The sequence below is a fragment of the Porites lutea genome, chromosome 5 (genome assembly GCF_958299795.1).
Source record: "Porites lutea chromosome 5, jaPorLute2.1, whole genome shotgun sequence".
NCBI lineage: Eukaryota > Metazoa > Cnidaria > Anthozoa > Scleractinia > Poritidae > Porites > Porites lutea.
In genome coordinates this window covers 40,766,746-40,791,446 of record NC_133205.1, presented here as the reverse complement: position 1 = coordinate 40,791,446, position 24,701 = coordinate 40,766,746, and the positions used below count along the sequence as shown (strand labels likewise).

At 39.6% G+C, this 24,701-nt stretch overlaps 2 protein-coding genes across 3 annotated transcripts in view; both read left to right on the top strand.

Annotated features, from left to right (window-relative positions):
• LOC140938387 (short transient receptor potential channel 4-like) overlaps window positions 1-16,953 on the top strand; it is a 29,009-nt gene extending 12,056 nt beyond the window's left edge. The window contains exons 8-10 of the mRNA XM_073387873.1: window positions 14,004-14,918; window positions 16,031-16,124; window positions 16,445-16,953. Of these exons, the coding sequence (XP_073243974.1) occupies window positions 14,004-14,918; window positions 16,031-16,124; window positions 16,445-16,953 (1,518 nt within the window). The remainder of the gene's footprint in view (window positions 1-14,003; window positions 14,919-16,030; window positions 16,125-16,444) is intronic.
• On the top strand, window positions 16,351-24,393 carry LOC140937658 (short transient receptor potential channel 4-like). Of its 2 annotated transcripts, XM_073387218.1 has the most exons (4): window positions 16,363-17,240; window positions 17,671-17,835; window positions 23,195-23,272; window positions 24,014-24,393. In XM_073387218.1, exons 1-4 carry the CDS (start codon window positions 17,148-17,150, stop codon window positions 24,188-24,190), a joined length of 513 nt encoding a protein of 170 aa, XP_073243319.1. In that variant the 5' UTR covers window positions 16,363-17,147; the 3' UTR covers window positions 24,191-24,393. The 2 variants fall into 2 exon arrangements, with proteins under 2 accessions (XP_073243320.1, XP_073243319.1); XM_073387219.1 differs by lacking the exon at window positions 23,195-23,272 and having other exon boundaries at window positions 16,351-17,240.
• Window positions 24,394-24,701: the final 308 nt, after the last annotated feature.

Below are 24,701 nucleotides of genomic sequence, written 5' to 3'. Positions count from 1 at the left end.
CGTTGAGCTTTGAAAACAATACTTGAAAACAGTACTATTAAACAATCAATAAATTCAACACAATGGTATGTTGGATATTTGCGGACGGAAACCTTGGGTGAGCTCGAATTGGCCCTGAATCGCTTTCAAAGCTGTTTTTATAAAAAATGCGTCCTTCTTTTATTTCAAATCCTAAATTAACTTTTATCATTCAAACTGACAAGTCGTTCAAAACTATTTGACTTGTTGGTCGCTCACACCTCGGATTTTGCGTTCAAGTTTCTCAGTTGCTCAGAAACTCTTACCGCCAAAGCTGGCATTTTTCTCATTTAAAAACCCACAAAAAGAAAGAAGAAGAGTTTCACTTAATTCGTCCACAACGCGGATATAATGGGAACTGACAATAATGCACCTATCAATGTAAACCCCGTGGGGGGGGGGGGGGGGAGTGCGGGCAAGGGGTGGGGATTTGACAAATTTTAAAATTTTTCGATCAAATTCCCCAGGGTGGAAAACGAAAGGTCAATTAAAAGTGTCAAAAAAGCCCCCACCCCGGGGGAAAAAATCTAAACAAACAATGCTATAATACCATATAAAACGAATAAAAGAACATTTCAAACACGTTGTTACTACTTTTATTTACGGTTAACGGAAGCTCCATTAAATTACTGGCTGTAATTAAGTATTTTATCTCTCCACTAGCATCTCTTATCTTGAACAACAAAATCACTCCAGGAAGATTGACCGTGCTATATAATATTAATAAAACGTAAAATGCTTTATAACATCTGCTCAACATGTCGGAACAGGTCGGATCAGTGACCCCTAAAAAATCCTCTGACTTTCATGGTGGAATTCGATTTCAATCGAGTTTTACAATCAGATGGGAACTTGAAGATAAAAACTTCCACAAAATAGACATTATCTGTTTAGATGACAGTTTAAAGTATCAGATTATGGCGATTAAAACAAATGAAAACTTCATACCTTTCTCCAACAACGTGACTTTCAGGAAGCCTCGAGGGACTAGCCTGAGTATCAGGCCTTCGAGGGACGGACTTGGTAACTGCTTCTGAATTGATACCAGGCTTCTGTCGGTCAAAGTCAAATGTCCCGACCCCGGGGTCGCTTCACACGATCAAAAGCCCGACAGCGGGGATAGTCCCAGGCATCAAATCCCCTCCCCTTGCCCGCACTCCCCCCCGACGGGGTTTACATTGATAGGTGCATAATATCATACAGAATTGCGAATAAGTGAAAATTTATTTTGACTTATTTTATTCTTTGCCATAGTTACTTGTCGTCACTTGAAAATGGAAGGTTTTGTTTTTGGCTGGTTTTTTTGGTTAATTAATTTAATTCGACTTTCTCTTAAGATAAAGACTCGATAAGTCAAGGGTTTTTGGTCATTTCAGGGTGAATACTTCTCTATGCAGGTGTCTGTAGAATTTATGTTGAATATTATTTTCATCTCATTAAATTGCAAAATGTTTGAACATTTTCTACAAATTTCATGTTAATAAGTACTCTATATATCTGACTGTATTTTTAATACTTAAGAGCGAATGTCTGTAAAAATCGAGCAAAATCGAAATTTCGCGGCCACAGTCAAAAAATCATTTTCGCTCATATCTTGTCCATAGATAGGCACAAGTAAGTAACTAAACGTGGTGTAGTTTGTTTTTCAAAAGGCCGCTTGGATTTGGAGAAAATCGACAAAATCAATTTTCGTGGTCGGCGACTTGAAAACAACCAAAATTTGAGGCAAAATGTGGCGGTCTCAAAACTTCGCTCGCACGCACATAGGAAGAAAGCGGGGTAAAATATTTCCCAATAAATCAATTTATAAAGGGTTCTTCTTCTGGTCTGGTGATGAATTCTTATCTTAACGATAATCTGGAAGATAAACAATGTTATTTTAGTTTGGTTTCTTTTTCGACTAAACGAAATTTTAATTTAGGCTGAAAGTTGCGTTTTATATTTTAGGCATGTGCTACACCTTGGTTTTGCCTGAAACTCAAGTCATTTTTTATTTAAACATTGTGCTAAAACATATGTAAGAATTGGCCTGGGTAATTAAATTTGTACTTCACACGAACCTTCTGAAGTTGAATAAATTTTGCTTGAAATATGAGACTTTTCAAGAAAGTCGGTTGATTGTTGCTCGACAAGTCACGATGGCTGGGCTCTCCAAACGAAACTTAACTCACAATCGCACTTGTATTAAAGATATTTGTACTGAAACGATAATTTTTGTTACCTCAAATGCGTTTTCCCCGTTCTTGTCAACTGGCATTGCGCCTTGTCCCATGCTAATCAACCGAAGATCCAAAAACTCGAGGAAACGTGGTGCGTGAAAATAACCTCAAACAGAACATGCCCTATCTTTTCCGCAGTCACACTTTTACATCCATTACCATTTAAAAATTCTAGGTCTCACAAAAACTGCGATTTTGATAGTGAAACTTTCGGGCTGCCGATACCTCTTTGGTCATAAAAGTCTGGTCAAAAGTGTTGCGTGACAGTTTTCACAGGCTTCCCAATCTAACCATTTGAGCGACGCCTTTTTTTAATGTTCTTGCCAGAACTAGCATATTATGTTACTAACAATCCAAATCATGTTTTTTTTTTCTTTTTTTCCTAAGTTTTCTTAAAGTGTGCTTCCATACAATACTAAATAAGTCCAAAAACATCGTTTTTCATGTCAACTTTCCCCCGTGTTGCCTTGTATGTGCCTTTAATTGACTTCAGGCTTCAACCTCTAGCTATTTCACCGCGTTATTACCTATCAGGCGGCTTTCTTTCCTCTCATATATGCAAGTTCCATTTTTTTGGATAACAGTTTCCGTAAACATTCTGCAATGATCTTTTAGTATATATGTTTTTTCTAATCTGAACATGGTTATTCGATCGTCAAACTCTTGTTTCAGTCTGTTTATATACAGAGGAACCCCGCCTTGCGACCACCCCGTTTATACGATCACCTCTTGCCTCAGCTCACCTCCCATAGTCTTTCACCCAGACGTGAAAATCTCCGAGTCATTTTATTATTTTGAAGACCTCTTTAATGCGACCACCTCGGTATCACGACCAGGATTTTATGGCCCAACGCTGGTCGCATCAACGGGGTTCCACTGTATTGAAATTAATAATAATAATAATAATAATAATAATAATAATAATAATAATAATAATAATAATAATAATAATAATAATTAATAATTGAAATTAATGTAAAGAATTAAAATTTAGGCCCCGCTTATGTGAAGAAAATTTGTCTCAAGCAGAAGGGTCACCCGCCTATCCCAGCTTCCCTTAATAGGGAGAGGGCATGATCTCAGCCTAAGTTTCCCTGGAAGCTAGAAGGGTGACCCACTTTGTCCAGTCACCCTTTTGTAATGGTAGGGTCAGCCTCCTAGCCGGGCCAACATTTCTCCGTAGGCACTTTACGCGCTTTCCATTGAACAAAAATTCCCGTTTGAAATTTCGGAAAAACCACGTGCCCAGTGGAAGGTACATTCCAGTTGCAAAGACCAAACCAAAGCCACCGCGAGTTTGGTTATCGTGCTTGTAAGCAGGATACAGATCATTGGTCATAGGGAAAATAATTTTGTCAAATGGAAGGAGACATTTCGGTCCGACCGTCTAGATCAAATCCGATCCGTATCGGTAAAGGCTCGCATAGCCAAGGCAAGACAATTAGAGCATGCGCGAAGGCCGGTTGGATCAATGTTTTTTTTTTTCTCTCGGCTAGGAGGGTGACTCTCCTACACGAGACAGGTTTCCTCCATATAAAGGGAATTAAAACTTTCGGATACAAAACTTGTAATAGAGAAGGAGTCAGAAAAAATTTCAAAATTCTCCAAAAAAATTATATTGAAGCCCTTGTAATTTCGATCGAAAAGACCACTCAAGTTGCCCTGTGGATGACCGAACAGTTGTTATAATTATATGGCGCCGCAAAGAACTTAGTGATTTAGATAGCCTAGAAAGGTTTTCAATGTATTTAGGAGGAAACTGTCTATGGGTGCCCCTGTCAACTATCGCCTAACGCTACCACTACTTTCTTTACCCACATAGTTTTTTTTTTCAGTTTTACTCTCGGTCATTTGCCATTTTCTGAGTGTGCTCTTTGGTACCGATCTTGAGACTGAAACTTGGTGGTTCGTCAGAAATTCATGATCAGAACTCTTGAAAAGAAAGTCTCCGACCATAACTTCCTCTGGCAGTCATCAAAGAAACGGAGGTATTGAGGATGCATCCGCTTCTGGGTCCGTTCAATTCTCGAAAGTCCCGATAATTAACAGGCCCCTAAAGCTGTTGTTGTTTACATGTAAGATAGAAATTTCAATAGTTTTGCATCTAACATGATAAAACTATAAGTTAATGAAAAAATGAAGTATTTTGCTAGCCAGGACCCGCGCTCCTCTTATTCCTTTTATTTCGATTTGAATATTTGATTTCGGGCCCGAAAAGTTATAGGGACTTTGGACAAACGGGCCCCAGGGACCCGTTTCTCGAAAGTCCCGATAATTAACGGGCCCGGTAAGCTGTCTCCGTTTACATTAAAGATCGAGGTTTTAATAGTTTTGCATCTAACATGATAAAACTATCACTTAATGAAACAAAATGGAGTAGTTTGCTAGCCAGGAGCAGCGTTCTTATTCTTTATATTTCGATTTGAATGTTTGATTTCGGGCCCGAAAAGTTACCGGGACTTTCGAGAAACGGGAAACCTGGTCCGTTGCCAAAGGCCGCAAGACGGAATTTACTGGAAAAGTAAACTTAATGCTTTTGCCTTAACAGTGTCCTTTTATCGTGAATTTGAAGACGTCAGGGCCTAACCCATTGGTAAACACGTTTCATTCCAGCTTTCTAACTTGCTGTATCTGCGGTATATCTTCTTAGTGTCAGATTTTAAAGCTTGTTTGAGTAGCCGAGCATGCTGTAAGGAGGAAATTGTCTGATATACTTTGACATATCTTTTGGTAAAGGAATGAGAGACGAACAGGTCAGCGTTCTAGACCCCAGGTTTCTTTCATTGTATATATTCGATACTAAAAACTGAAACTCATGCCTTAAGTCTTCACACTCAAGGAGAGGTTTGTAGACTTGAAAATAGCGCTACGTCTGATCTACCACTCCACAAGGCCGCCCTGCCTGGGTAGCATTTCCCCAATTACTTTGAAATATTTTCTTAGTTGCGTGTGCTAATGTAAGTTTTACATGCTGGTTAGCCTGTGCAAGCATTTGAAAAGGGGGAGACAGTGTTTAGAGCGAATTTCTTACCTAACATCCTTGAGCAAGAGTTACAGCGTAACCCTTTCGACGGATTCTTCTATCCCCTTAACGGCCTTTCCATCGGAGTCTTACTAGGTAGTACCCAAGTAAGATTCAGAGCAACCCTTCCCCAAAATATACATATGAAATAACGTGATTTTTTTATTGATTCTTCACTCAAAACAAAAAACGCTTCCGAGATCATTTATCCAGTTTGTCCAAAGTTTAAAACCTACGAAGTGTTCGTGTGTACTGGCAGGGTGTATGATTTTGATGTTTTCCAAATTCCTTAATAGTCATTGCTTTTATCACACGCGCAGGTGTCCGAAAAACTGACCACCACTTTACACTTTTAAATCAAGTACTGTTGGCAGCCAGACTATGCAACCTTTCAGTTTTTGTATAATTCAACAAATAACTTTGGAAACATCAAAGAAATGTATAAACAATTTTGTTTTCTGTTCGAAGGATGGTGATCGTTGTCACGCAACACCACTCCTTGTCTTCTCACGCTTCCTCCCTGTATGTTGTAACTGATTCTATTAAATGGTAAGAACATCTTTCAAATCGCCGAAAATGTCTTAAAAACATATTTTTTCTCGTGAAATATTTTGTTCAACCACCTGAAGAATTTAGATCATAACGCTCATTCGGTTTGAGTGACATTTTAATAACCTGGCCCATCTCCAATGACCTCTCGTTGGAGGTCAAATTACAAAATGCCTTAGCACCAGCAGAATTTTGGAGCTCGAGAGTAGAAAAAGTAAAACAAGTGCCCAAAACTATAAAGGTAAGTTAATTTATATTGCATGTTAGCAAATTAACTATCGTACTATAGAGATACATCAGGATTCTTCTGAAGAAATGCCAATGATCCCTTTCGGCAACAGCAAGCCGTTGGTGAATTATGCAAATGTCTCATATTTCACTCAAAATTTGTTCAAGTTCAGAAGGTTCGTCTGAAGCGCAAATTAAATTACCCAAGCCAGTTCTTACATATGTTTTAGTACAATGTTTAACTAACTTATAGCTTGAGTTTCAGGAAAAACCAAGGTGTAGCACATGCCTAAAAATTAAATCGCGACTTTAGGTCTAAATTTAAACTTCGTTGAGTTGAAAAAGAACCAAAACTAAAATAAAATTGCTTACCTTCCACATTATCGTTAAGATAAGGATTAACCGCCATACTAGGGCTAAAACCCTTTATAAATTGATTTATCGGGGAATATGTTACCACGCTTTCTTCCTTTTTGCGTGCGAGTGAAGTTTTGAGACCGCCTCATTTTGCCTCAAATTTTGGTTGTTGTCAAGTCGCCGACCACGAAAATTGATTTTGTCGATTTTCTCCAAATCCAAGCGGCCTTTTGAAAAACAAACTACACCACGTTTAGGCCTGGTTCAGACGCCGCTCCACTCATGTGCCGAACCTAACTGATAAATTAAGTACGGCAAAAGAGCGGCGTCTGAATCAATTTGGTATGGCAGTTTTAGTTTGGTGCGGCAAAAGCGTTAAGTTCGACAGGGTCTGTCGAACTTTTGTCGAACTTAACTTAGGTTCGACACACGGTACGCCGTCTGAATCAGATGTCGCGCCAGTGTCGCTCCAAAGTCGAACTTATTCAGTTAGGTTCGGCACATGAAAAGTACGGCGTCTGAACTAGGCCTTAGTTACTTACTAATAAGTATGTATGGACAAGATATGAGCGAAATTTAATTTTTGATCGTGGCCGCCGGTTGCTCGATTTTTACAGACATTCGCTCTTAAACATGGCTACAGAAATTTTTCATCGTTACTCTATTTATTTATTTCCATCGAATGTTTACTAAATAGACTATATCACGAGTTTGTCACTGGCTATTAACCTAACCCCCCCCCCCAAAAAAAATACGCTTTTCATAACAGCCCATAATTCATTCATTCATTCATTTATTCATTTATTCATTCCAGGGGCGGGGGGGGGGGGGGGAGAGACGAGGTCTGGGACCGAGAAACGATGTTCTCACAACTTGCAAAGCGGTCACCGCGCGTGGTGGTCAGCGGAAAATTGCAGTACTTTTCCCACAGTAAATATTTTTAGACTTTTTAGAAGCAAGAAGCGACCGGCAGAGGAAATCAGAAATGCTTACTGAAAAAATAAAAAATTGAAAAAAATAATATCATGCATCTTTGTTTTTCTTTCATATCGTATTTGTCTTTCGGTACTGAAATTGCGGGGGAAACCGTGTTAGATCTTAACCAACAACAATGCGCTCGATCGATTTATAGGTTACATCGTTTTTGCCGGGTAAGGATAACTTGATACTGATAAAGATTACTGGAGAAAGTGTCAAATTTATCGGAAGCAAGTAATTCAGAGAGCTTTATAAATATGAGCTTACAGCTCTACAATCATAACTGAATAAACATTCACACTTCATAACATTTCATTTCGTTTATTACGATCAGTCAACACCTTGAATCCAAAGTTAAAATTCAAAACGATCCTAATAAACAAATAACAACTACTACTGAAAGCTCTGTACCTTGAAGCGACTTTAACTTTCCTAAGGTTTGCAGCAAAACACTGCTTGATAGCTCAACTCTAGCTCTTCGGCGGTTCTTATCAGCTGTACAGATCGAGCTATATGTTGCATATTCCAAACTCTGCAGAGGGAAATTGTTTAACAGAAAAAGAAAACCACACACTATGTCTGAAAAGCGACATAAAATCAATAAATTTGCGAATTACCAAAATATAATCGTGAGAAACAGTCCCGCCTTCGATCGCCATGTTTTTGTTTCTTCTCAAGACCGTTGATCTATGGATTTTGACGTAATACGCATGATCACTACACAAATCCGCTGGCAAGACCTTTGCTGATCGCTTTGCAAGTTGTGAGAACATCGTTTGGATTTCATTTAAGAGAATGTATGGGAAGTAGCTTACCCCCCCCCCCCCTGATTCATTCATTATTTCTTTATTTTGCCATATATACAAAATTTTACAACGCAAGATGGAAATAATATGAGATTAAAGAAAAAGTAAATGGCGAGGAGACCTGAAAGAAACCACGAGGCTTATAAGGATTCAGATCTCCTCAACTTAAGATAAACTAATCTTGATATAATAATTACAATATGGGCTTATTAAAGATGGCTAACCTTGACCGCGGACTCACACACACACACATGTTAATTTAATTAATCTAATAATATAATTAGGGCCATACTGAAGCTAATATGTACTGTACAGTACCGCAAATGATCCCCAACCGCAAATGATCCCGAGACCGCAAATGATCCCCAAAATGGACCGCAAATGATCCTCGACCGCAAGTGATCCCCAAAGTCGACCGCAAATGATCCCGAAAGAAAAATAGGAATGACTTGGACTCAAGTTAGCTGATCATCGTGTCGATTTTATTATTATTACAATAAGTCAGGTTAAAAGCTAAATTTTACTTCTCAAATAAATATATGAATAAAAATTAAATGAAAAAAATCATTCAAGAGTGAAAACGAAGTAGGTAGGCAACACACGGCTTTTACCTCATGCTAAAATGCTGCTTGCTCCAATGACTTTTTTCCGGCTCTGGCGGGTAGATTATACCTCTGAGGAAAACGTTTTGACTGAGCAAATTTTTTTTCTGCTGCTTATTTCATAGTGAGAGGTCATGACACACATTTTCTACGGTAGTTGTTGTTTCTCGTCGGCATGATTTGCCCTTTGATGCAAGAGCATTTCCTTTTTCCTCTTTTGAAATGCAGTGCTCTTCATTGCCGCTAAATAAGGGTTTCAGGTTGTTTAATTTTCTCCCAAGTGCCTCCTGGATCCGAATAATCATAAGCGATTTTCTTTCGGTCCCTGAATGTGACGGTTTCTTACGATGTTTTGTCACGCGATAACTACCGCTTACCTGGCTTTTCGTTTCTCATTACCAGGTTTAGATTTCTGGTAACTGTCTTCAGCAAAGCACAACAAATAAATATACATAACAACGCTAATATAACTATTCACAACACGTTCATGAGATGTAAGAAAGTTGCTATTTCGAAATAAACCGAAACCTGTGGACATTGATAAGTTCGGGGGCATTTTGACTTGTGTTTATGTTAAATCATGTCTTGTTTCGTAACGGGCACCTAAGTTACGAACAAATGTCTTGCTGTTTATTACGTAAAATTAACAGTTCAGAGAAAAATCAAAATGAAATATTCTGGCTGATTAATTTCACGCTTTCAAAAAGATCAGTAAAGTCAATAAAGCTCTTGTTAGGTAGAGGGTGCCCGGCTTTGTATTCCTCAGTAGAAAAGTTGAGCTTCTAGGCGTTAAAACAATTTTTCTGCGTAACGTCCTGTCTGTCTTAAATTTTTCAAGAGACGAAACATTCTTGAAAGAAAATTGAAGCAATCGACAAAGGAAGAAGTATACAGTTAATACCATACCTTTTCAGATTTATTCCATTTTTTTTTTTTCGCCTTGTATAAATTGACCTGAGATGTAGCGTCCTCCTTCCCTTTTTCTTTAAAAGGCGAGAGAAAAAGGTTTTTTTTTTTATAATCAGTCCTTTTTTGTAATCAGTCCCATAAAATCCATTCCATTCCTCAAGTTTTCACGGGATCATTTGCGGTCGACTTTAGGGATCACTTGCGGTCGAGGATCATTTGCGGTCCATTTTGGGGATCATTTGCGGTCTCGGGATCATTTGCGGTTGGGGATCATTTGCGGTACTGTACAGTACTAAGAATAGCTTCCCACGCAGACGTTCTTAGGGGTTCATCACGCGTTCCTGCCCAACGAACGCCTGCTGAACTGAAAGATAAATTCCTTTCCCATTGTTCGCAAATATCTGCTGGAGATCACATGCAGATTATCGGAGATCCAATCGGCGCTGTTGTGGTCAAAGTGTTGACAAGCCAAACACGTGCGTACAAGCTCTGTAGAGTGTGATACGTGACCAAAGATTTTTGTTCCTGACGAGAATATAGGAGATAAGCGTTGGCTTTTTGTATATTTCTCTCTTTAAAGGCTGGATTAGATGTTATTTGCTCATAAAGTTGTTCTTTGCGTGATGCAACGGCGGGGTTACCTTGTAAGACTGAACAAAAGGCAGAATTTTTTTTCACACGTTATTGTTTTGTAGGTAATGTTTTTCGTGGGGCAGGAACGCGTGACGAACCCCTAAGAACGTCTGCGTGGGAGGCTATACTATTGGAAGAAGGAATTCTTTAAGCTTTCTTTTAAAAGAAGCGGAAGAGGACGAACCAGTTATAGTAGAATTCAGCGAATTATAAAACTTGGGACCTTGGAAAAAAATTGAGACCTGTCTGGTGTTCGTTCTGCATAGTTGCAAGCGAAATGAGTGGGCATTCCTGGTACTAAAAGTATGGATTTGACTGTTTATTAGGAAGAGGTTATTGAATTTGGAAGGGAGTGTAGAGTTCTTGAGTGAAAACATAAAAAAACCTAATTGAAACGACTGGATATCATGAAACTAGTGTTGGCATCGTAGGTAGAGTTGTTCAGTTTTCTTAGGGCACGTTTCTGTAAGATTACAGTTCTTTGAAGGTTCGCTTTATAGGTGCCACCCCAAGCTAGATTGCAATAGTATAAGTATGGAAGTATCATTGAACGCCGGGGGGGGGGGGGGGTACTGCCATATATGGGCTGTATGGGTATGTGCCGCTGTGAAGGGTATGGTTTTCAAGCAGTTTACTCTAGGATAGGGTATATAAATCAGAGCGTTTGGGTCTAGAATAGGGTATTATTTTTAAGGAAACTGATCAGTTGGTTGAAGATTTTATCTAGTCTGGGGAAACAGCTACTCTAGGATAGGGGGGATATTGGGAGTTTACTCTAGTATAGGGTAGCAAAATTCAGCTGAACTAGGTCTGGTATAGGTCAAGGGTTCCAGGGTCCCAGCGGCACATCCCCACCCAGAAATTCCTAAAGTGCCCCTTCCCCCACCCCCCCCCCCCCCTGAGCATTGAACTGTACAAGGTGCGGAGAGACTGTGTTGAGAGAAAAAACCTAGATTTATGAATGATTCCTATGGATTTTGATAATTTACTGGCTAATATAGATATGTGAGGTTTCCAGGTCAGATTATCATCTAAATTCTCTCTGTACGTCTGTTTGAAACCAGCGCGCGTATTAAACTGAACTCGGCTCTCGTAGTAGGTTGTCTTAAGAGTTTTTTTGGCTGCCCTGCGCGTGTATCGCGGAAGGCATCATCAAGCCTTTTGAAGGAACAAGTCTCACGATTGGCAAAGTCTGCTGCGTCTAATATCTACTCGTAATTCGTCTCAATTGGCTACACGGGGGAAGACTGATCCCAGGCTTGAGACGGAAAGACTGGATATTGTGAGCTTTGTTTTTGGCAGTGCAGTAAAAAGTCTTTGGCCACAGAAAATAAGTTCTAGGAGTGAAAACTATTTGGCGAGATCGAAATTGCTGCTGATTTCTGACAATGATAGAGACTTAGTCGAATCCAGTACAAAAGTTCAGGCTTTCTTTTTGCAACTGCAAAAGTTGCATCTATAGCTGCGATGATCTTCTTTCTTATAATTCTTCACCTCGCAGTTCTCTTATATGATTTTCACTTATTCATAACATCATCATTCTTTCACGGGTTTCTAACGAACCAATTCAACTAAGCTCAACTGGTAGAGCGCTGCACCGGTATCGCAGAGGTCAAGGGTTCGAATCCCGTACAAGCCTAAATTTTTTCAGGCTTTCTTTTCGCAACTGCAAAAGTTGAGTCTATAACTGCAATTACCGTTTTCCATATAAGTGTTCTAATTGCCGCGAAAGTGATTTATTGTGTGATCTACCGAAGGCGTTGACAGACAAAATTCAGGCATGTGGTTGAGTTCGTGTTATGAGAATTCTTTGTGCCAAGCTTAAAAACGCTTCGTGAGTGTTTAGTTTAGGTGATTTTGTCTTATTAAGCTTATCCTGTGCTCAGAGATGGTGGATTCTTAATATGTTTTCAGCACACACTTAGCTATATATGGGCTTCATGATTTGACTGACCAAAAGGTGAATTTCTGAACGTATCAAATGTTGTTTCTTTCATCGCAAAATCCTGTCACTCTTGCGAGAGAAATTTACCGTCTGTTGCCAGCAATGAAGTTAGATAGATAGATAGATAGATAGATAGATAGATAGATAGATAGATAGATAGATAGATAGATAGATAGATAGATATTCTGTTTATTTCACCCACTTGCAGCAATAACTGAATTGTTGGGGAAGGTCATTGTCACATACAATTAACCATTTACATACATTCACTGAAATTTATAAGTTAAAAAGTCGTTAATTCTTCTGGTATGACCATGTTGACGTCTTGGAAGTTGGACCCTTATACTGTAATGAGACTCAATAGCGGCAGGAGAGGGGATGATGTTCTTAAGGGAAGACATTTGGCGTGCAGTAGACATAAACTGCTTACAAGCTCCTACTCTCCTGTCACTAAGAGACTCCAGGCCAGCCAAGACCAAGGCTTCCGTATAGTCTACCCGGGCAAATATTATTTTGAGAGCTTTCCGCTGTACAGACTCAATTAACTCGTCCAGATGTAAAGGGACCGCAGCCCAAACTGGCGAGGCGTACTCAACAATGGATCTAACAATCATACAGTAGACTAACACAAGATCGTTAGTGCCCAGTCCAACTCTCTTGAGGGTCCGCAGCACAAACAATCGCTTAGTAGCTTTTTTATGCATACTGTCACAATGTTCGTTCCAAGAGAGGTCATCAGAGATAATAACCCACAAGAGTTTATAACTAGATACTCTATCACTGACTATACCGTTACGCTAAATCCTTCAAAAAATTTATAACCATATCTTTACGTTTTTTCTCATTAAGCCGCATGTTACGCATGGAAGCGTAGGTGTTAATTTTTGCGTTAATATTTGTCATTGTTAAGCCCACAGTTAATGGAGGTGACTGGTTATGAAGCCCGGCAAACATCAAAGGAGCAAACAAAGATGCCAAGATTTATGTTAGAAGGTCCACGACCCTGCACAATCTTTTGTTTTGCGTTCACACGTTATGCATGAATTACGTAACCAGCACGTTTCTATTGGTTAGTTCCTCAGTACGGAGTAAACAACTATTGTGTTTTGTGCAGGGTCAAGGCCAAAAAAGAGAACAAAAACATACAACAAAGAACTTTGTCCGGTTTCATAACCATTCCCTCTATTAACTATGTTAAGCCTCAGCTAGTGACTTTTAACTGTTTTCCATTCGACTTAGATTTCAAATGGTTAAAATGCACTTGAAATTTTTTTAGCCAAGTTTGAGCTAATACAGACAGGTAATACTGAATACTAATAATAATGGAAACTCTATTTGTTTGCTTGAAATTGAATTATTCAATAATTAAAAAAAAAAAATCAAAATTACATTAAGTCTAGGCTATCCCAATTCCTATTTCTACAACATAAGATGTACTATGTTGCTCTAGTGGCTATATTTATCATTTTCATATATCATTATATAATGTTGCTGCTTTTTGTCATTGCCAATGTCATTCATCATGTTAAGGCTCGATCTCTCATACAACTTTCTAGATCTCTTGAACAGTATCCCTCAGCAGTGTGTTAACATATGTATGTAAAACACATTGCTACTTTCAACTGCACAAATCCACACCAAGCAATAAAGCACTCGAGACAATAAAAACGCACCAGACAATACAAACGCAGGTATCGTGCAAGTTCATTACCATTTTGGCCACTCATTGAATTACAGGTGAATGTATGCTCTGTTGGCGAATTGCTTCCAATGGAACTATCAGATATTCTCCTGCCAGAATATCCAGTGGTTAAGGGTTGCCGACCGATTGACAAGTTACAACCAAATCTATACGAGGCTATAAAGAACGAGGATTTAGAGGAATTTAGGAGAATACTCAGCTCCCCAAGAGAAAGCAACGACCTTAACCGGCTGGACAGTTCTGGTAAAACTGTTTTGCAAGTAGCAGCAGATCTGACAGATGAGACCGTCAGAGATGAGATTATCAAGGCACTACTGGTAAACGGGGCCAGCTTACAGCTTGCTTTGATTAATGCAGTACGCGATGGTGAAATCAGAATAGTGAAAGTACTGCTTCAATTTTGTAATGGACAACCCCAAACATCACCAGACAAAATCCTTTCTGTCACAGGTCATGGTGCCCATGCAACACCACTTGCCCTAGCCGCGTGTTTGGAGAACTTTCAAATTGTCAAACTTCTTCTTGAACATGGGTTCACCATTGGTGATCCCAAAAATGTCCCATTGTCGACAGAATTCAATGAAGCGCCTTGCCTGAAGCTTGGTCCCGCCGTATATCGTTTAAATAAATACCGCGCACTGGCCAGCCACTCGTTTATCGCGGCGTCTTTTCTGCAAGACGTGCAGCGTGGGTCAGATCCAATACTTCGAGCTTGTAGCCTGAGCAAGGAACTCCGTGACATGGCCGAACAAGAATACGAGTTTAAAAGTGAATATCTTAAACTTTCTGATGGCTGTGAAGAGTTTGCTATGTCGCTCCTCAACAAATGCTGCACAATGCAAGAGATCAGATGCATTTTGGAAACGAAGAGTAAAAGCAAAATGTTCTCTAAATTGGAGGCGGATTCGCTAAACGTGCTGGAATTTGCCGTCCATGCCAAAACGAAAAAGGTACGTTTTAAAGTATTTCTTTAATTTAGGGTTCTTAGACAATAGCGTTTCTAAAAATGAATAGTACATTTGTGTGAAGCACAATTTGCATGAATGTCTATTGTAATGTCAAAACACCCCGGATAAAAAGACGAGCGCTATTTTGGCATGACTTCATTCGCATTATGTGTTTGCTGCTCAGGAGATGAGGCAGGAGACTGCTTGCTTTAAGCCGATACAAATGTCTCGACGTTTGTCCGAAAGATGCGAAAAAAAAAAATGGGGATAAAAATTACCGAATTTAAAGGGCGAACAGAGTTTTGACTGGACAAGTTTTAACCCAAAGGGTAAGTTAGTTTAATTTGCTTCTTTCGGCTGAGTTGATGAACTAATTTAAAATGGCCACCAGAAAGAGATCCAATATCTGGCTCCCAGGTAGATGAAGCTCACCCACATACCCGAGCTACACTGGGCGAGCCAATTTTCATACATTTCTTACAAAACGGTGGCGAACCGTTTACAAACAAAAAGTTGCCCCGGCTAGAAGGGTGATCCCCTAACTGGGCCAACTTTTCCCATATAAAAACTTTGAATCACTCAGCCGGCCGGTCAACTCCGTCAAGGAGAGGCGCTGTTGGCTCAGGCAAAGGTGTTAACGTCTCAGCGCGCCAGCGCTTCGTCGATTTTCTCTGAAGAACTCGAAAATCTAGCCAATTGTTCGTAATGCCTTGCCCAGCTTTTAAGCTGCAGTCCCTTGGCAGTGGCTAATTTACTTTATTAACTCGGTTGATAAAACCATTTGATATGTTTTAGTTTTGCAAAAGGATATATCTCAGCTATATTAATGTAAGTAGTTAAATACTTGATAAAAGGAATAATTTCCTTTTAAAAAGCTATACTAACCACAGAGTTTTACCTTCCAGTTCGTCGCCCATCCTTACAGTCAGCTTGTTTTAAATTCAGAGGTCTACAAAAACATGCCTTTCCAGGAGGTGAAAAGTCTTTGGAAGCAGTTGGTGTTGGCGTTACTGGCGTCTTTGCTGTACCCGTTGACTACCGTGATTTGGTGTTTTTCTGAGAGCTTTTTTCCTGAACATAAAGTGACCAGAATTTTCCATTCTCCTTTAATGAAGGTTCTTATGTACTTTGGATTCTACCAAACATTTCTGTTTCTGCTGGCTTTCACATCAAGTACAAGTCACTTTCTGGGCAGCTACTCATTCAGTGGTAAGAGACGTGGGAGAGAATAATATGATTTAATTGCACTGTGAATGCCGATTCATCGCCCAATGTAAGGGAATCTAAGACAGCCTTGGATTCTGGATTCCAAGTACTAGATTCCACTTTTTGTCGGTGGAACTTGGATTCTGGATTCCAGTCGTTAGTGGGAGGATTCCGGATTCCTTGAGCTGTATTTCGGATTTCACAAGCAAAGTTTCCTTCCGAATTTTTTGGCACAAGCAAACATTTCCCGGAATCCGGAATCGGGATTCCCTTGCATTGGGCGGGATTCAAGACCTCACATTACCTGTGTCTTCTTTTCACAGATGTGTATATCCTTATATTTGTCATCGGGCAATTGGTAGACATCATCAAGGACATTCTCCAAAAAGGAAGAGCCCGCTTCTGGTCTTACCATTGGAACTACTTAATCGTGGCCACAGTGGTGTTATTCTGTCTCGGTCACATCATTTGGTGGATTGGCTATGCAACTCTTCCAGACGCATTCCGGTCAATGACGCTGGAGGACAATGCCGTAAAACGCTCGTACACGATCATGTTGTCTTCCGAAAGCTTTATATCATTGGGAATCCTTTTTGCTTTTGTCCAAAATTTCTCATTTTTTCAAGTAAACGCCAGTGTTGGTCCTTTGCTCAGTGCATTTTCACAGATGCTTATTGACGTGGGAAAGTTCTTTTTGTATTTCGCTTTCATTTTTGTGGCATTTGCTGCTAGTTTCACAAAGATTTATATTCAGTACAACGCGGCCAAAGAATACTTCGCACTGGGGGCAATGGAGGAAAATCCTCAAAAGCTGCAACGGTGCGTTTACTGAGCATAACGACATACTTATTTCAATTAATCACAATCCACTCTTGGGTTATCTCATGGCAAGGGCTTATTATTTTTTCTTGCTACTTCAGGTTGTATGGCAGTGCAAACGTGATCTTTTGGTCGCTTTTCGGCGAAATTGACTTTGAGGATTTTAGGATTGAAGAAAATGGCTACGGTGCCATCTGGAGAACAGGCATGACGTTATTTGTCCTGTTTAACATTGTAGCGGTTCTTGTGGCTCTTAACATGCTGATTGCGATACTTAATGAATCCTACACACGAATTTCAGTAAGTAAAGACTAGTTCTGCTTTCTTTAAAATGCAATCGTTGTGAGTTGTATATCATTTTTCCTGTCGTGATCAATTATTGAGGTTGAAATTCGTGAAATGGTTATTCCATTTAACATGTTCAGTTGAATTCTCTGGTGTTTAACCCAATAATGTGGATAAGGCTGAGTTTGGTTACCTCGAGTGTACACGTTCTTACTTCTTTCACAACTTTTATTAGAAACACTAGGGTTTTGTGAAATGCTTTCTGCGAGACCTGGTGAACATTTTGCCTGCCATAGTGAACTGAGCACTGGGATCCCGTCCAGATAAACCGTTTTGGATTTTCCTACTATTGTGGGATTATGAGCTCTAACGATGCTGGTCCTAACACTTTGCTAAGTAACACGTAGTAAAATTTAGTGTGGGTTATTTCTTTTATGATTTATAGGAAAACTTGGATACTGAATGGAAGTTCAAGCGAACAAAAATGTGGTTAAATTGGATTTACAAGAAAAGCGTTATTCCGCCACCATTAAGCATCGTGTATGTGCTGCTTCCAGGCTTCTGGGTTATGAAACATCTGTTCAAAGCTTGTTGTCCCGTAGCCATCTTGGTAAGTATTGAAATATATTTAACAGTGTTCGGATTTTCCACCCGTTCTACATTTTGGGTTGAGGAGAGACTGCAAATAGAATTAAGCAAATGGCACACCCATGTCCTTACTTTCTTTAAGTCCGTATCTACGAAGCCAATCGGCCTCGTCAACCACCTATATAAGCCGCAAAAAACTGCAAGACCTGGACACACCTCAATCGCCTTCGCACTGGATGGGGGAGATCGCTATCCTCCCTCAAGATGATTGGCGCCGAATGTCGATAAATGCCGGTGTCCCTACCTGCATTTGCCCGTGCCCAGTCTCCACACCACCCAATCGGCAGGGTAATTTTGCAGAACGTCGAAGGACTCTGAGTTTAGCGATTAGGGTTAGGAAACCGAGCAAGTCAGGTTCCATGTAATGTCATTATACTCGCAAAACTGAGCTAAAGACCTGAAACTTGATTCGTTCATGATCAGTTTCCTAACCCTAATCACTAAATTTCAAAGTAATTTGACGTTCTGCATTCTCCGAAAGGCGAATGCAGAACGCCGAACGACTCTGAAGTTTAGTGATTAGCGGTTAGGAGACTGAGTGAATCAGGTTTTATTTAGGGTCATTAGACTGGAAAACTGACCTGAAACTTGATTCACTCCGTTTCCTAACCGTAATCACTAAACTTTAGAGTCATAGAGCGTTCGGTATTCTGCGTTCGGCGTTCTGCAAAAATACCCCTGCCGACACCCAATTTTTTAGGCGGCTTAGCTGCTCGTGTAGCCGAAACCACCGAATGGCTAGAGGATGCCGACATCCTAGTCTGAACCTCACCGTAGCTGATGGAAGTTAAATTCTTTGACGTTGTTCAGTAGGGTACCTAAAATTCGTGAAATTCTACACTAGGCTTCGGCTCCGTTATTTTCTATGCCTACTGGACAACATGTTAGTAGAAACCAGTTACGAAGAGAGGACAGTTTCTCACAAGACATATCAATAAGAAAACTGACGCAGAAAAGTAGTAATACATTACAGTACAAAGTAGGTAAGCAACGGCAGGGGAGCTTAGCTACAATCCAGGCGGTGTGCGCACTACGATCGCTAAGCATCATGGGCGGTATTCAAAATCTGATCATTTGTGTCAAGATGGCGTGGAGTGAACATCTCGACTGCGGAGTGAATATTCGTTAATTACGCTGTAGATATATACGATTTTGCTTTGAATCTCTTCCGGAAGCTCTTGAAAAAGAAAGTCTGTCCAATTCTCAGGGAAAAAACAGTCTCATTCCGTTGATAATTGTATTCTGGTGTATTTTGTTCGTAATCACTTGCATCCTGTTTGCAACTGACCGCGAGAAGTCGGCACAGAAACGCTTTGTTCAAAGCTTCAATCATGAAAAGCACTGGAGGTAAGACCCGCGGTTCGCCGAAAAGTTTGAATTCACCGTGAAATCAGTGCAACTAATGCTAAGAGGTACTGATATGCATGGCTGTGATATACATACATGTACTCATAAAATACTATGAGCTTCTTCAGAATACCCGGCCACGGTATTTAAACACAGTGAGCTTATTTTGTTTTGTCATTCAGCATTGCAAGATGTTCACTTGCTAGCTGTAACAAGAGAATCGAAGTTGAGGGGGTCATCTTTTCAAGGACTTGTTTCTCTGTTGGCACCAAGTCTGCATTTCATTTTGCTTAACATCTGTATTTATCATCACATGAAGACGAGTAAATAAAGTGGAGAGTATTTGTGTACAATGAACTTGGGTCCTCTTTATAGATAATATAATATTGAGCATCTTTATTTGCCCATATATTTTCTATTGGTATGAGTCATAGAATGTCTTATAACTGGATTGAAACTGAAAATGGCATATTTGTGATTACAAAGCCTGATGCAGTCAATAGATTTTAAAAGCTTCAGCCACCATTTGTTTAGAGCGGTTTTCACTTGACTGTCGAATTGGGATTGGTTTTGGTTTTACTACGTCCTTTGGTTGGCTAGTGTATTTACTTTGGTTTTGGTTTTACGACAGTCAAGTGAAAACCGCTCTAATGATTGTGTCAGTATGTACAAACACATGTTATAACATATTTTTTGGATTATAAAAACTCTTCAAAATGTGGAATTCATACATGTTTACAAATCTCCTCTAATCAGGGCTGGGGCAACATAGCTTGAGACCCCTTTCCTTTCTCCTCACCCCAATTTTATAATTTAAATATGGTGTCATAGGTCTCATCATACTCACAGTCAACTCTGTTATACAGACACTGAGGGGACCGTAGAAATTGTCCATCTTAATTTAGAGAAAATTTAAGGGCTTTTTTCCAGGGAACAAAGCAAGCTGTCTGTAATGATGAGCAAGGCTGTGCTCTAAGGAACATTGAAAGGAGCCCAGGTCTCTGAACCTGTAAAATCTAGGCTGCCCAGCATATGATTTGTATGAAAAGTCTGAGATTTTCTAGTCACCCAAAGCAAAAGTTAGGTGCCAGGGGCCACAGGGCTCTGCTAGGGCACAGCCTTGATCAGGTGTCTGTATGAAGCGGTTGTCCGTAAAGAAGGCTTTTGGGTTACCAGTTATTGCAGAGGTGGATCCTAGTAGTACAGTAAAACCCCCTGACTTAGAACCTGAATTTTAAGGACCTGTTAGGCTAAAAAATGCCAGATGAGCCCCCTCTATATAAAAACCTGTTTAGCCTAAATTTGAAACAGGTTCTTATTTTTGAAATCTATGAAAAAATTCTGTACACTTGAGCAGAGATAAATCAACATTTAGAATCTTCTTTGGAGACAAAGCTGTCTTATCACTCCAACTGCAATGTAAATGCCAATGTTTAAATTTAAATACATTCCTCTTTTTATGTCCATTCTCACATAACTTCTAATTTAGTATGCAGACTTTATATAAGGAATAAGGGCACAAATACACTTAGCTACATTTCTTCTTCAGAAAATATGAACCCATTTAAAAACATAAATAGCCTAAACTTGTGCTAACTACTATTTATATAAGAATCTCTTTAGGCTTACTTAGTTAATTCATGTTCTTAGTCTCACGATTTTACTGCCTCATTGTTCCACTTTTTCTATTTCCTTTCCCTGTCACCATTTTTTCAGCCTTTGTTTTCCAATATCAAAAGTACATTCAATGATCAAGCAATTTATATTTTGACTAAAGCCACCAAAATATGCAAATTGCTTGATATGTATTAAACAGTGTAAACAGGTAAACAGATTGAATGACATCACTTAGCCTGTACGTGTGGCAGGCATTTCAAAGAAAAGGGAAAGTGGGTCTTGGTGCAAGAGAAATGTGAGGGAAGGAGGGAGGGAAATGCCTGCCATACAGGATACTAACTGTTTTTCGCATTATAAACATCGACCAGGTGAATGTTGAAATCACTCCCTCCTTCCTCGTGCACTCTTCACATTTCTCTTGTGCCCAAAACCCCTTTCCTTCTCCTTTTAAATGCCTGCTACAGAGGCTAATCACCACTGAATAAAACAGGGACTAGGCAAGAAACTGACAAAGTCATAACATCCACACAACAACACACACCAATCTTGGAAGTAGATTATGATTTTCTTTTCTCAAGAGTGATGTGCATATTTCTCTGAATAAAAGTTAAGTGCAAGCTTGGTGGATGTTATGAAACTCTTCTTCTACACTGCACTATTCTTGCAATTCTCCCAAAAACCATTTTTCATAAAGGATGGCTGGTTTCAAAATGCACAGGGCCTAACTGTTTAATCAAACTTATCATATTTTAATTTAATACCTGTAATTCTTATCCTACTGATTTTATACCTGCATAAAGGGAATCACATGTATGACTGCAATTTTATTATGCTTTTTTTAGTCCTATTACAAAAACAGACATTCCTACATCTGAGTACTCATCAGCCTATTTATATACCAATTTCGAACATTTTATGCTCACCTAATGCTATTGTCTGGAGGAACCAGTCGCCGCTGCCCCGCTATTTTGTGATCAGCTTGTGATTACAACAGTAACACTTCCAGTAACATGTCACATTGGTCTTCGCGAGGCTACATTTTCTCATGAAAACATGCCGGTTTCAATTCGGAAAAAGTGTCACAAAACGTGGGGCGCGTTGGGGAGCGATAAGAAATTAGCGTAGAACAAGGTTTGTAGAAACACTTACAACTATCTCCTACTTTCCACGGGCAATATAATGGAAATTGTAGCTTCTTAAAAACCGGGTTCAAATTTCATGCTCTTACAGGAGGAATCTTCGGGCTCCACGTTTTAGATTGAAATGAAGAATATTGATTTGTTTTTCTTCACAGAAAAAATCTAAACAAATATTAGCTAATGAAATCTAGGAAAACGATCTAAGGAAAGAACTGTATCTATTGAAAAGTAAAGCATATAACCTGCGAAATTTCTCGACCTTCGCCGCCATCTTGAAAATTTTGATTCCACAATGCATCGCGATCGTAGTGCGCACACCACCTGGCTACAATCGGTGACAAAATTGAAGAGACACTGTACTCAAATAAGGTACTTTCTGCACCTCTCACCTCCCCGGCCCCTTCTTTCAAAGTTAAGATTTTTGTACAGGCTTCCTTTTCCCCACTTGAAGTGGTCAAAACGCCACAAGGGTAAAGGGCCTTAACTGATTTTGTCGACTATTGTGTGGCTGAAACTCTTTGAGTGAGATTTTCAGTTGATCATTACAAAGTATAGTGCCACTTTTGTGGATGCTAATAGGCAGCTCTATACAACAGCCATCTCTCCACGCATTGGCTACAAATTGTGCGGTCCCTTCGGAGTACTTCCTATAATGGCCTATGAAAGGAAGCTTCGCTTCTAAAGGGCACCTTTAATTATATTTAATTATAAAATTTGTGTTAAGAAATTCACGAGGGTCATAAATTTAAGCACTTCTAACACACGCATTTTGAGACTTTGTTTTTTTTTAATATAGCAAACGCTATATATGATAAAGACAAGAAGACTGAGATCTCCAGTTTTTTGAAAAAAAAAAAACGTTTTTCAGCAGCCCGGAGTTTGCCCGGAACATCAGCCCATACATTGAATGCAACACCATTTCGCTGAGGTCAATTAACACAGCAGTGACAGTAGATAGAAAACTCCAGAAATTCCTGGACGTAATCTACAAACAGAAGTTAGTAGTGAATTTTTTAGAGCGTTATACTCAGATTCACGAAGTAGATATTGAAGATTTGTACATCCTTGAATGAGTTTATTGGAGATCTTGAGACTCACCTCCAAAACTGAAATGCATGGCCACCCAAAATATCACTAGCGGTCGTCCAATTGGACAAGGTATTTACGCCTATCTTACCAGTGGGAACTGTTTTATTTATTTTTTTTCTGTAACTGCAGGTGTTTTTGGAAAAGTTGTTTAAGAGAAAGCCTGTCAATAGGACTGTTTCAAAAGAGGAAAGGATTTGCGAGCAGGAGGTAAAGAAAGCTTAAATTTTCGCCCGTCCACACGAAACGCCAAAACGGTGGAAATATGATAGCATCCCTTGCAGGTCATGCCCTGTATGATGTATAACATCATCGCATTCCAAAACCTCACTTTTTGTCCGTCCACATCACATAAAATCGACAAGCAGGCGTTTTCATACACACCCCACTCTATTTCGAAAACGTAAGTTTTTGGTGCTCAAAAACGTCGTTTAGTGTGGACGCGAGACTGAAACGAAGATAAAAATATCCATTTTCAAAAATATCTGGATACGTGTGGACAGGGTCTTAGGATGGATTTCTAATTTATTTACGCGCGTACAACGTATGGAAAGTTGAGCGAGGTTACACTTCATATATTGCCTCTATCTTTTTACGCGCATAAAATTTACGTGCTTACACACGTGAAATCCACCTTAAAATTTTACGTGGGTAAATAAATTAGAGGCAAGTTATAAAAGGTCGCGGTAAACGTAAAAGTTGAACCTCGCTCAGCTTTTACGTTTAGCTCCACCTTCCATAAATTGCCTCTGTTTTATTTACAGGCTTAAATTTTACGTGAGTACGCATGTAAAAAAATTGCAACAGGGGAAATCCACCGTTAAACGCAATGTTATTTTCGTCTGAAAGTCATACACATTAAAAGTCTGAAATCAATGCTGACTGAGTGCAAGTTTAATCTGGCAATCATCACCATAGCCGCATACAGTTTTCATTTTTTTGTTTTCTCAGAGACGAGAGGTGATTCGCCATCTTGTCTTGAGGTATCTGGCTAAGAGATCGTGTTATTCCGCGGTCAGTAGTTCAGAGGAGAAGTCAAACAACGAGGCAATGGCGGACACTGAAGAACCAATTCTGGAGACTTGCCAATCAAACGACACAGGAACCATAATAGAAACTGGCGTGTAGTTCTCGATCAGTCCTTGTTAGCAGAACGGCGTTGTTTTTGCTTGGTCAGACCGTAATTTGTAGAGGAGACTAGTTTTTAAAGACGGCTAGCAAACGTCATAGATTGTTCACTGTCGGCACTGTTTTTTCGTGAAACCGTCAGGATCGAGCGCTTACAGGTTCGGGCGGCCATCTTTTTTCATATGTGTTGAGGTAGTCGGGGCTTATAGTGGTGGGTGGAGGGAGCGCTAAGATGCAAAAGGCATCCAAGATAGCTGCTGGAATGCAAAGCGGTTGATTTTGCCGATTTTACGGAGAATAGGAAAAACAGTTTGCAAACGCAAAGATAAATGCTACCGTGCTGGAATTTATGTTGGGAGCTCCCTGAAGTTAAAATCCTTTATGTTTTGTTCACAAATTGTGGCCGAATAAATTAATGCCACGTTTTTTTTTTCAGTAAGATAAAAAAAATAGGAATGGTATTGAACAAACTTGACATATAACAAAGGAATCTGACGGGCTTCATAACCAT

Coding starts and splice junctions, on each gene's coding strand:
- LOC140937658 (XM_073387218.1), top strand. CDS start 17,148: ATGACGTTATTTGTCCTGTTTAACATTGTAGCGGTTCTTGTGGCTCTT. Junction 17,241..17,670: donor AATCCTACACACGAATTTCA/GTAAGTAAAGAC, acceptor TATGATTTATAG/GAAAACTTGGATACTGAATG. Junction 23,273..24,013: donor AAAGGATTTGCGAGCAGGAG/GTAAAGAAAGCT, acceptor TTGTTTTCTCAG/AGACGAGAGGTGATTCGCCA.